This window comes from Chiloscyllium plagiosum, unplaced genomic scaffold (genome assembly GCF_037043375.1).
Source record: "Chiloscyllium plagiosum isolate Xiang-an unplaced genomic scaffold, Cpla_swu_hap1 HiC_scaffold_9, whole genome shotgun sequence".
NCBI classification, from domain to species: domain Eukaryota; kingdom Metazoa; phylum Chordata; class Chondrichthyes; order Orectolobiformes; family Hemiscylliidae; genus Chiloscyllium; species Chiloscyllium plagiosum.
This window is the reverse complement of record NW_028270147.1, coordinates 81,313,799-81,327,487: the sequence shown is the minus strand read 5'-3', so window position 1 is coordinate 81,327,487 and position 13,689 is coordinate 81,313,799. Positions and strand designations below refer to the sequence as shown.

General features: G+C 37.8%; 1 protein-coding gene across 7 annotated transcripts in view; it reads right to left on the bottom strand.

Annotated features, from left to right (window-relative positions):
• uap1 (UDP-N-acetylglucosamine pyrophosphorylase 1) overlaps nt 1-13,689 on the bottom strand; it is a 49,797-nt gene that overhangs the window by 31,557 nt on the left and 4,551 nt on the right. For all 7 annotated transcript variants that reach the window (XR_015758189.1, XR_015758191.1, XR_015758190.1 and 4 more), the window contains exons 2-3: nt 4,013-4,217; nt 1,690-1,865 (exon numbers count right to left, since the gene is read on the bottom strand). Coding sequence is in view for 3 of the 7 variants with exons in the window: in XM_043699842.2 (XP_043555777.1) it covers nt 1,690-1,865; nt 4,013-4,217 (381 nt within the window). In the remaining 4 variants the exon portion in view is untranslated. The remainder of the gene's footprint in view (nt 1-1,689; nt 1,866-4,012; nt 4,218-13,689) is intronic.

The window sequence follows — 13,689 nt, the reverse complement described above, 5'->3', positions numbered from 1 at the left end:
GGATGAGTCCAATGACCTGCATATCCTCGGTGGAGTGGGAGGGGAGTTGAAATGCTGTGCTACAGAAGTCCCCCCTCACTTCTCTCCAAGGCCCCAAAGGAAACTTCCATATCCGCCACAGATTCACCTGCACCTCCACCCACATCATCTACTGCATCCGCTGCAGCCGGTGTGGCCTCCTCTATATTGGGGAGACAGGCCGCCTACTTGCGGAGCGATTCAGAGAGCACCTCTGGGCCACCCGGACGAACCAACCCAACCACCCTGTAGCACAGCATTTCAACTCCCCCTCCCACTCCACCGAGGATATGCAGGTCATTGGACCACAACAACGCGACGGTCGGAGGAGGAGCGTCCCACAACAACGCGACGGTCGGAGGAGGAGCGTCTTATCTTCCGACTGGGAACCCTCCAACCACAGGGGATGAACTTGGACTTCACCAGTTTCTTCATCCCCCCTCCCCCCACCTTGTCTCAGCCGAATCCCTCCAGCCCGGCACCGCCTTCCTGACCTGCAGTCTTCTTCTTGACCTCTCCGCCTCCATCCTACTCCGACCTATCACCCTCACCTTGACCTCTTTCCACCTATCACATTTCCAACGCCCCTCCTCCCTACCTTTTATCTTCTCCTGCTGAACACTCTCTGCTCATTCCTGAAGAAGGGCCTGTGCCCGAAACGTCGAATCTCCTGTTCCCTGGATGCTGCCTGACCTGCTGTGCTGTTCCAGCAATAAAGTTTCAACAGCATAGATTAACTTGGTTAACAAGTGTTAATCTGAGGAAAGCTCACTAAAACCTGATTTATATTCCTTTGAGTTTAACATGATACTGAATGATCAATTTTAAGCCTAACTTGAGGTTTGAAATGACAATGGGATTCAGTAGCCAAAATGAACAAGAACTATTTTTTAAGGTTATGAAATCCAGAACTTGTGGACATGATTGCAAATTAAAATTTAAGCTAAAACTAAACAAAATCAGGGACGTCCATCTTATAACAATCCCCTCTTTGTTTTTCCAAGGCTCTCTGGCTAAAAAAAATCCATTACATTTCCAATACTTGAAAATTCTGATGTGAAGTCGTAGACTGAAATGTCAATTCTGTGTCTCTTTGCAAGCCTGCAGAATGTTTTCAGTATGTTCCTTTATTTCAAAAGGAGAAGTACATTTTCACCATCACCAACCCCACCACACCCAACAAACTCCCCCAAAATTAAAATTGAAGTTTGAAGTTCGCACTTCTAAAACTCTGTGGATGATAAATCCATCGCACTTTTAAACTTGAACACCTGAATTAGGTAAGATTTTCAAGGTTTATGGAGCGAAGGCAAATGCGTCGGAGAAATAGGTTATCTATGATCTAACTGAATGATTTTTTTGTCTTCCTACTTACTTTTCTGAACAATTTTGGAAGAATGTTCAATGGTAAAATGAATGTTCAATTCTGTTAGTTTTTCTATTAGAAAACAAACTAAAATCTGCCATTAGGAATATCTTTGAGTCTTCATAATGTTGGTCAACATCTAATTATGATATTGCGTAAAACGACATTAGCAAGGAAACATCTGAATTCATGTTGGACAAGGAGAGAACACGGCTATAACCAGGTATTTATTTATGATTTAACCCAATCTGCTTGTTGTAATATCAAACTGACATTTCCACAGTTTGCCCAAAGTTTTCACCAACCTGGTGCCAGTGAAATTTTGCTTTTGCCTTCAAGGATAGCTTTCCCATCACAAGTCATAGCTGGTAACATTCCCTGTTGGAAAAAGATGACATTTCCTTCCTGTAAACCAAAGTAGCCATTCAGAGCGAAAAATTCCTTTGTAGATTCCATTGTCGGACTACTGGTCATGATATACCTGTGATTGAAAGAAAGGCATATAATACTTTTAAAAATTCCACATCTGATCTTGGTGTGGTTAAAAAACATTTTTAGCAACATTAAAATTATATAAAAATATGACCCAAGGCAGCAGCATACTATAATACTTATTTGAAAATAACAGGCATCAGAAAAAGATATTTGATGATTCAAACACAAAATGCCCATATAGAATCATGAAGTTATGCCATTAAGTATGTTGTATCAAGCTGAGAGGAAGTAAGTGGTACATTGAGGTGTTTTTCACAACAACATTTTGTTTTAAAATTTGGTAAAAAACAAAAGAAAGTCTTAAACCATAAGATATAAGATCAGAATTAAGCCATTTGCCCCATTGTCATTCAATCATGACTATATTTCTCAACCCTATTCTTTGGCCTTCTACCCATAAACGTTGATACTCTCTCTCCCCCCCCCTCCCCTCCCCCCCGCCAATCAAGAACCTATCTTAAATACACTCAATGACTTGGCCTCCACAGCCATCTGTGACAATGGCGAATTTATGGAATTCATTCTCTAGCTGAAGAAATTCCTCCTTATCTCAGTTATAAAAGATCATCCTTCACTGATATCACACCTTCAGGTCCTAGCCTCTTTCACATATGAAAACATCTTGTTTATGTCCATTCTCAGTATTCTATAAGTTTCAATCAGATCCCCCCACCCTTCTAAACTCCATCAAGTACAGATCAAAAGTCCTCTTCATGAAAAGCCTTTTATCCCTGGAATCATTCTTGTAAATCTCCTCTGAACCCCATCCAAGGCCAGCATCTCATTCTTTAGATTAGGGCCCAAAATTGCTCACAATATTCCAAGTGCAATCTAAGCATAGCCTTACCAAGCCTCAGCTGTACATCCCCGCTCTTAAATTCTAGCCCTCTTGAAATGAATACAATCATTGCATTTGACTTCCTAATTGCCATATGGAACTGCAGGTTAACCTTAAGAGAATCCTGAACTAAGACTCCCGAATCCCTTTGTACTTCAGATTTCTGAAGCCTTTCCCCATTGGGAATATATTCTAAACCTCTATTCTTCCCACCAAAGTGTATAACCTCACACTTTCCTATACTTTCTGTAAATAGAAAAATCTCTGTAGAAGATTCTAGAAAATATTGTTAGCTTCAGAATAAAAGTAATTCACTTTCGGCAACTTGCCAAGCCTTCTTCAAAAGAAACTTCCATCAAAGACTCCATCATTAATTTTAATACCACCTGTTAGACATGCTAGCTCACCACCACCTCATTCATCTAGTTTCTCATACCAATAGGAATATCAAAAAAGATAATTAACAGGCATTGACAGGCTAATTGATCTGAGCATTACACTGTCCACACCACAGTATGATTGGGAGACAGGATGGGCTGTACTTCTAATCATTTGAAGGTTGAAAGGCTGTTTGGTGGTGGATACACCACCAAACACACACTTCAGTTAGGTGGATGGATGGTGGTGATGGTCAGCTGCGCACACCTTTGATGACACCATATGATAAAACTGAAGTTAGATCACTGTTTGATCTTGGAGTAAGCTACTTACAGTGAAAATTAATTTACCTTCTCAAACACAGGGAATAAGCTCTGTGCAATCTCAAAAACAGATACCAAAAGATATCTAGAGTGGAGAGAGAACTGAAGCAAATAAAAATCTCCAAAATGGGAGTTAGTTTTTTTTCTCATTCAAAATCATTCTCACATTAACATACACTTTGTTGCCCCATAATCCATAGTAATTATAATTAATCCTGAATTAAAAGTTAATTTAATTCTGAATTAATCCCATATCAAATAAACAAGAGGGTGAGACTTATTTTTACGTAAGCCTTCTAAAAGCTCTGCAAGGGTTCCACATGTTCCTTTTTTGCTCCTCCCTAACCTTTGACATACAATTGCTGTTTCTATATTCAGCACACAAGAGAGGTACTGCTAAAATCAACATTGTAACAAGCAAAACACTGATTTGTCAATTTAAACCATGACAAACTGAATTCAATCTACATCCTCTTTGTAAGTGATCATTTTAAATCTGCAGCTGCAAGGAATACACCATTACTTCAAAATTTTACATCCACAGTTAAATTAACATACTGGAGTTCAAAATCTAAAGTGGATTACCACACTGACCATGGAATAGTGCATTTGTGCCCAAATTGCTCCGATGCCAACTGCTGAAGTTTCAGAATTCGTTCGGCTTGAATTTGAAAAAGTGTTTTTCTTGATAGTAAACCGACATTGTACATTCCTTTAGGATAGGTTACTCCAAGACGTGTTCCTTGCCCACCGGCTAAAAGCAAAACTGCTACTTTGTTCTCAGAGATTTGAAAAAGGCCTGAGGAAAAATAGAGATTAGAAAACAAATATAATGACTATTTCTTCGTTTCACTGTTGACATATACTGAATATTGTTTAAAACAAATTCTACAGAAATAAATACTGATACTTAACAAAAAAAGATAGATGAAGCTGGCAAAAGAATGATTTTTAAATAAATTTCTGTTTTAGATATTTCAACCAACTGTTCAAATGTGTTGTGTCATTTCTGAATTCAGGTATTCAGATCCAGAGGTAGGGACACTCCCACTGCACCACAAAAGCCCTAAATTTCTGTTTTACTGTTAAACACAGTGTTGCAAGTTTGTTTTTATGTTTCAGTCTCGTTAAAACTAAAACAAAACATGATCTATCAATCCAGATTTCAGATATTACTTTGACTCATGCAGTGATATCAGCTGGGATCATAACAGCCTTTACAAAAAGTAACAAACTTGGGAGTGCAGCACACATTTGAAGAAGCAGATCAATCAGTTTTAATGTAAATGTGCTTCATTAAAATGTTAGCCTTTCTCTGTACCAGTGGCTGCCGTTAATTAAGAATTTGACTGAAGACATTAAATCATTATCGCTACAAACGCTGCCGTATCTGATGGGTATTTCAAGTACTATATTTTTAGTGTTGGTTTCTGTATGTAAGTGTAATTTAGTAAAAAGCCCATTTTATTGTAGAGTCAGAATCTGTGTTCATGACTTCTTCTATTATGTTTGGGATTACTAGTGTAAAAACATTTCCTTATACTTCGTACTGATACATTTAATGCTTCCTCTGTACCCACCAGAAAATTTACCAATTTTGACAAGACCTAAACACAGTCAGAGACTAAAAGTATATAGTTGATCAAATCAAGAAACACAAGTGACTCCAACAGCAGCAAATACATAGTATGTTTACCAGCAAATAAAACATTTTACAAAAATTATGAAAATGTAATGTTGTAGATATTTAGCATTTTTCAACTTGAACTTAGTACTTAAAGAAAACCTTCACTGTAATTCATTAGTATTTGAACAAAATTACATTTAATATTCCTGGCAACTTCAGCCATATTTGCAACAAGATTTGCAGGAAATAATTTTTCTTACAGTATTGGTTGGTTTTCCAGTGAATTTCTTCCAGGAACCATTCTTTTTCTCAGGACAACTGCTATGAATTTTTTTTTCATTAGGGATTATTTATTGGTAGGCAGTGATGTAGTGGTCATGTCACTGGCTGAGTAATCTGGAGACTCAGATTAACAGGGACACAGGTTCAAATCTCACAACAAGGTGGAATGTGAATTCAAAAAAATAACTCTGGACTTGAAAACTGGTCTTGGTAATGGTCACCTTGAAACTCACCGATTGTTGTAAAACCCATCTGGCTTGCTAATGTTCTTCAGGAAAGGAAATCTGCCATATTTATCTGGCTCTTTTGAACCCATAGTAGGTGTGGTTAATTCCTAAGTGCCTTCTAAAATGGTGTGGCAAAGAAAATCAGAGATGGATCACGCACGTGGGCCTTAATAGTGATTCCCACATCCCATAAAAAAACCCAACATAAATAGCAGCAGCATTCCAAGTTCAGGGAGGAAAATAGTAATAGCTTGTGTTATACCTATATTTTTCAAATTATCATTCACATGCAAAAAATTTCATTACTACTAAACAAAACCCATGTCATTATTGAGCTTGATCAATGTATAACTTTGGAACTGTTAGTAATTTTACTGCTTTATATATCTGGAGACTTAAAATAACTGTGAATGAAAACAAGCCACACCAAATAATTTCTTTTCCTGAAAGTTTTCATTGCATAATATTCCACACTTATAAACAACAGACCTTAAGTCGGCAAGTTGTCAAAATTTACAGGCACTCCAAGTTGTTGTCCACCCATACAGATGTTTCAGCAGCTGTTGCAAAGATTGTGCCCTCACATTAAATTGTGGTGGTTAAAATGTATCACGCACTTTTTAAACAGAACTTTGGTCTCAATCAGACTTTCTGGCTAAAGCTTTAATTTCAACCATAATAAATAAATAATTAAAACCTAACAGCCAAGTTAAGTCAAAAACTTACAGCAATGCTATCCCAGCATAATGTTACAGGTTTTTAGAATTACAAATTGGTGAATGGGTGGAAGGATTAGCTACATATAATGGTTCAAATTTGCTATGAAAATAATTGATTTCTTATTATTGTGTAAATCAGCCAGCAATTTAAGGGGTAATTACAAATTTATGGGCTATTAATGTCAATCGATATGAACTTCACACAAACTACAGTTCACCTTTGGGATTTCAATAAATTAACTTATTTACCCATCAATTGCTAATTAGAACTTGAAGAAAGTTAATATTAATTTTAGCATTGAAAGTGATTTTTTAAAATGAGGAACTTAAGTTCTTGTAAACTGTTGGGCCTCTAACAATTGCTAAATCTTAAAAACATTTTCCATTTTTTCCCCATTAGCCCAATATTTTCCCTGACTACTACTACTTCTGTGTTGAATCAAACTCTATTTCACACATTTTCCTTCTCTGTTGTTCCTGTTTCTCTCTTGATTAAGCTGCTTCCCTTATGTACCAAGATCCTAAATGTTTTGTAGTCTTCACTGGGACATAATGTACTTCCAGCAACTTTTAGAGGAAGAAATTGAAGGTGGGAGGGTGAAACAAGTAGTACCAAATTATGGTCCATTATAAAAGTGTTAGTTTACACTAAGTGTTCCTTGACAGGAAAAAATTAACAATAAATCAGTTGAAAATCTTGCCAGACTGAATGACTTAAGAGTTCCTTTATCCCCCAGAGATATCCCTTACCATCACCACACAAAGTTTTAATAATGACATCCATTCACTTCTCAAATATAGTAGACTTCTGGCAAAGGCAGGCCAAATGAAGCATAACCATCTACACAAGCCAGCATGGAAATGTTCCAATGAGAATTTTATTCTAAGATTTCAGCCTAAGTTACAGCATGAAAATCAAAGGAACTCATGAAATATCACTACGTCCTCTTAGTACATGAAGACATGCCTGTTGGAAGCTTCTTGAAGTTAATAAAAAACGTTTTCTATTATGTGCACATTAAAATAATGAATGTGTTGAAACGAATGACAACTTTGTCCCAAAACCATGTACACACTGGTTATGAACATTTACTGAAAAACTACTTTGACAGGGAAAGGAGAGTTTTGCAATGGTGCCTGGCTTGGATCTTGACCAAGAACTTGCTTCATGAATGAATGACTCATCAGTTCATGGCCAGTCTCCAATTTACTTTACAAATACCTACCCTTTCAGGGGAATGTTAACTTTAAAATAAGTGGCAAATTTGAATAATTAATTATTTGTAATTAATTTAGAAAAGATGTTGTGAAGGTGGTTACAGATGTTGTTGAAAACAAAGGCTAGTTAATTGTGTATTGCCAACTCACGTTTGACAATCATTTCAAAGATTATACACGTCTCTCATTTGGAAGCTTGCAAATCAACCATGTTCTCAATTGAGACACAAATGATATAATGTTGCCTAACATTTTATGCAGGTCTTGGGATATTTAATTTCTATAGCAGTTAGAATATTAATCTACTAACATGCCATGTCACATTCCTTTCTGGTCACTGCTCAGGTACCTCCTAAGCAAAGCAGCTTAAAATGGCTAAAGCTACTTGAGGAATAACTCATATACTTCAGCTCTTTTTATCAGCTACTTGGAGTAAATTTAATATCACCTATTTGTTAGGACGCTTACAAGATTATATTCGATAATAGTTTCTATCTGCCTCTCCCTTAAAATTTATGGTTTGTGATAAGCTTTATTCAATATTCTTTAATATAGATCAATAAATGATTGAATTAAAGGCAGCCAAGCATGTGACAAAAAAGCAGCCTTCTTGTTATTGTATTACAAACATAATAGTTGGGGGGGGGGGGGGGGGGGGGTCATTCAACTGGTCTGTTTTGCCATTCAAAGATATTAGCTCCATTTTGCCCATTCCCCAGTCTGTACAAGTCATTAATTATGCCACTTTAGGAATATTATGTGTAATTCTGGTCTCTGTCCTATAGGAAGGATGTTGTGAAACTTGAAAGATATCAGAAAAGATGACAAGAATGTTGCTAGGGTTGGAGTGTTTGAGTAATAGGGAAAGGCTGAATAGGCTGGGGCTGTCTTCCTTGGAATGTCGGAGGCTGAGGGGTGACCTTTTGATGTCTATAAAATCATGAGGGGCATGGAGAGGGTAAATAGACAAGGTATTTTCCCTGGGGTGGGTGAATCCGGAACTAGAGGGCATAGGTTTAGGATGAGGGGGGAAAGATTTAAAAAGGAACCTAAGGGGGGGCAGCTTTTTCACAGATGGGGTGTGTGCATGGAATGAGATGCCAGAGGAAGAGGAGGAGACTCGTACAATTACAACATGTAAAAGGCATCTGGATGGGTATATGAATAGGAAGGGTTTGGGGGAATATGGGCCAAGGGCTGACAAATGGGACTACATTAATTTAGAATATTTGGTCGGCATCGACGAGTTGGACCAAAGGGTCTGTTTCTGTGCTGTACATCTCTAACTTTGACTCTAAAACTGACTTGTAATTTTTTATTAGGTTCCTCTCAAAAACGTCAACTGACCTAATATCCACAGGTTTTGAGGAAGAATATTCCATATTTAGTTTATATGAAAAGGTTTCCTGATGCACATAGTAAGCACTTTGCTCTAAAACAAAAATATTATGTCCTCTTGTTCTGGATTACAACACCACTCCAAGGAGAGGAAACAATATACCTACCCTATCAAATCCCTTTCTCCATTTAAAAAAAACCTCTGGTTAAATAGGAGGATGAATTTATAAAGTGAATAACTAGAAAAAACACCCATCTTCTCTAACAGGACCTTTATTATTAGCTTTAATTCCTCTTTGCTCTAGATCCTTAACCATTGGAGTCTATGCTGCTTTGCCAGTTTTCCATTCTTCCATTTCTATTAGCTTCAGCCTCACCTGCTTGACTATACTCAAAACTACAGTTCTCCTACAATGTTAAAAATCACACAACACCACTTTATAGTCCAACAGGTTTATTTGGAAGTACAAGCTTTCGGAGCGCTGTTCCTTGGTCAGGTAGCTAGTGAGGCAGGATCATAGGACAGAATTTGTAGTAAAAGATATCAAAGTGCCATACAACTTATGCGATGTATCAAACAAACCTAGTTTGCTGTTAAGTCTTTAATCACTCAGAATGGGTTGCAGGTTTCGATTCATTAATATGTAAATCCCAGAACTTCTTTCAAGTCACGTTCCCAAGATAACAATATTTTATAAAACAAAAAGGTGACATCTCAGCTCAGACAATGCATTAAAGGTGTGAAGTCAGAGTCTGTCTGTATTTCAACTTTGAATCAGACCGGCTCTATTTCCAAAGTGGAAATTTATAAAATGTCACATGGATTGCCTGTCTATAGATAATGTGCTTTTTGAACAATACAAAATGTATCTGCAAATGCAAACTCGCTCATAGAATTGTGCGCGTGCGCGTAAGGGGGAGAGAGAAAGAGATTGTGTCAGCATGTGTCCTACAGTGTGCATGAAGTTCTTGTATTTTTAAATTAAGTAATGCAACATTTAGTTTTAGTTAAAATTCAACTTATTGCTGCAAGTGCACAATAGCTCCTACAATTTAAAAAACAAATGGGTTCCAGACAAACTGGAATAAACTGTTGGAGCAACTTAACTTTAAAAGCTAAGACTTGAGGATGGAGAAACAGAAACTTACTACAGCAATTTTAATTGCATATAGAATTGAGGTAACGATGTATACTACAACAATATTTGCAGCACAATGACATACTGCATTAGCTTGGATACGGATGCTACATGGATATTGACTCTTAACAGACAATACTTTCAGCCTACCGACTAGCATACATCAATAATTCATCAAACCACAGCTTTTCTTCATTTATATAAATGATTTGGATGTGAACACAGGAACTAAAGTTAGTAAATTTGCAGATGACACTAAAATTAGAGGTGCAGTGGACAGGTTACCTCAGAGTACAACAGGATCTTGATCAGATGGGTCAATGGGCTGAGGAGTGGCAGATGGAGTTTAATTTAGATAAATGTGAGGTGCTACATTTTGGAAAGACAAAAGCAGAATTTAACAGTTAATAGTAAGGTCCTGGGCAGTGTTGCTAAATAAAGAGTGCAGGTTCACAGTTCCTTGAAAGTGGAGTCTCAGTTAGATAGGATAGTGAAGGAGATGTTTAGTATGCTTTCTTTTATTGGTCAGAGCATTGAGTATAAGAGTTAGGAAGTCATGTTACAGCTGTACAGGAAATTGATTTGACCACTTTTGGAATATTGTGTGCAGTCCTGGACTCCCTCCTGTCAGAAGGATGTTGTGAAACTTGAAAGGGTTCAGAAAAGATTTACAAGGATGTTGCCAGGATTGGAGGATTTGAGCTACAGGGAGAGGCTGAATAGGCTGGTGCTATTTTCCCTGGAATGTTGGAGGCTGAGTGGTGTATAAAATCATGAGGGGCATGGATAGGGTAAATAGAGAGGGTATTTTTTCTGGGGTGTTGGAGTCCTGAACTAGAGGGGATAGGTTTAGGGTGAGAGGGGAAAAATTTAAAAGCGACCCAAGGGGCAACTTTTTCACACAGAGCATGGTATTTACAAGTTCGCTGATGACACCACCACAGTCAGTCGAATCTCAGATGGCGATGAAACAGACTACAAACGGGAGGTGGAAGACCTGGAAAAATGGCGCACTGAGAACAACCTAGCTCTCAATGCCAGCAAAACCAAGGAACTCATTATTGACTTTCGGCAGAATGTTACTCATGCCCCCCTACACATTAACAGCACAGAGGTGGAACGAGTGGAGTGTGTCAAGCTCCTGGGAGTGGTCATCCACAACAAGCTTTCTTGGACTCTTCAAGTGGTCGCACTGGGTACAAAGGCCCAACAACGTTTCTTCTTCCTCAGGCAGCTGAGGAAATTTGGCATGATGGTGAATACCCTTGCCAACTTTTATAGGTGAGCCATCTGAGCATTCTGTCTGGATGTATCACTCTCTGGTATGGCTACTGTACAATTCAACATCGGAGACGGTTACAGAGAGTGGTGAGCTCAGTTGTCAAGGAAAGACCGCCAGCATTCTTAAAGATCCATCCCACCCTGGGATCTTTAAGAATGTTTTTCTACAACCTCTACCATCGGGTAGAAGGTACACAAGCCTGAACACATGCACCAGCCTGTTTCGAAACAGTTTCTACCCTATTGTTGTTAGAATACTGAATAGACTCACAAACACTTAGCATTCACCTGTACCTGTAGTTTTGTTTTTGCCGCTGTTTATCTATTAGTTTAGTTTAGTTTACAAAACAGTGTGGAAACAGGCCCTTCGGCCCAACAAGTCCACACCGACCCGCCGAAGCGCAACCCACCCATACCCCTACATGTACCCCTTACCTAACACTACGGGCAATTTAGCATGGCCAATTCACCTGACCTGCACATCTTTGGACTGTGGGAGGAAACCGGAGCACCCGGAGGAAACCCACGCAGACACGGGGAGAACGTGCAAACTCCACACAGTCAATCGCCTGAGGCGGGAATTGAACCGGGTCTCAGGCGCTGTGAGGCAGCAGTGCCAACCACCGTGCCACCCACACTGGATATTATTTACTATCTATGCTATTTAACTATGTGATCTGCCTGTATTGCTCGCAAGACAAAGCTTTTCACTGTGCCTCAGTACACGTGACAATAAATTCAATTCAATTACAACATTTAAAAGGCATCTGGATAGGTATATGAATAGGAAGGGTTTAGGGGGATATGGGCCAAATGTTAGCAAATGGGACTAGATTTGGTTAGGATATCTGGTTGGCATGAATGAGTTTGACTGAAGGGCCTGCTTCCGTGCTGTACATCTCTATCACTCTATGACTCTTATTACTTGATTCTAAAAGTAAAATCATTTTAAGACAGGTAATAACAAAAGGGAAGTAGTGTTTTGCTGCACAAACCAAATTTCCTTTACACAAAGTCATTAAGCCTGGACTGTTATTACTATTGGTCAGATAAATTATGTATTTCACTGTAATTTGAATTGCAATATATCCTTGACTGCACAAAAATGGACTACTGAGAAGGACTAACACTATTTATCAACCAATCAAACCTAATAAGAATAACTTGTGTTTATATATTTGTTGTTCACGAACTTGAGCGTATTACAGCAGTCACTGTTCTAATGTAGAAAGCACAGCACCCTCCCATAAAAGATAATGAGACATAATGACTGGATAATCTGATTAAGTGATATTGATTGAGATCCAGGCTAATGAATGAAATCCTCGTCCAGAGTACGAGCAAGAGATTTGAAACCATTGGTTGATGTCATTATGCAAGATGTTGACTGAATCCCATTTTCAGGAAGTAATTCAGGATTTGACTTCTTTAAAATGATTTTTAGAATATATAGCCAACCTAACTAATCAACTTGATTTGTGATAATCAGGTCATCACTTCAATTTGTAGTTAGAACAATTATCTCAAATTTACTTAAGGAAATTTTATTTCAGGATACCTGAAATATTATATTTGCTGTTCTTTCCACATATGTTGCCAAAAGGTTCCAGCACTTCCTGTGTTTATAGAGATGTACAGCATGGAAACAGACCCTTCGGTCCAACCTGTCCATTTCGACTAAATTTACAGTTGTCAACAGCTAAATAAATGCAAAAATCCAAGCTGATTTAATGCAAAAAGAAGAACTAGTCTCATAGTGAACGAGTATTCATACTCAGTTAATTTATTCAGGCAAGTTTTGCAATTGCAGTTGTTTTACTGTAGTTGGTTTAGCTGCTTAGGTTAGCGAAGTTATTGATTTTTGAAATAAGCTTACTTTCCTTTAAATGTATATTATTTTCCTATATTGTTTTCTTTACTGTTTAATGGGTTTTGAAATGGACTTGATTTGAAGCAAATTTTGAGCCATGCTCATTTTACATCAATTTTCCTCAAAACTACCGTACTTTCAACTTGAACATTTAAACAGTTTATATTTGTGCAGTGCTGTTTTGTGACCTTATTCAGGGTCACTGACAAATTTTGATTAAACCAGGCTTTAAAACAAATAATACAGGAACCTACTCTGTAATGTTTCCTGGTTGTGCCTAAAGTTTTAAAATTAAATTTTAGTCTATTTCGATTTACAATCAATGACACAATAACACAGCAACAGAGGTTGTAGAGTTATTTCCGCTAGTCATAAAATTTTGGCAAGTATTTCTGACAGTCCAGACCATTGTTTAGGGCAGGAAGATGTTGACAAGTTAATATTTACTTGCAAACAACTAGATCTGATAGCTTTATTCTATTAATTTAAGTTGAAAAGACATTTTAGTAAGTAAATTAATGAATCTTGCTACTGATCAGTGAGTTGCAGTCAATTTTGAGTTTTTGAATC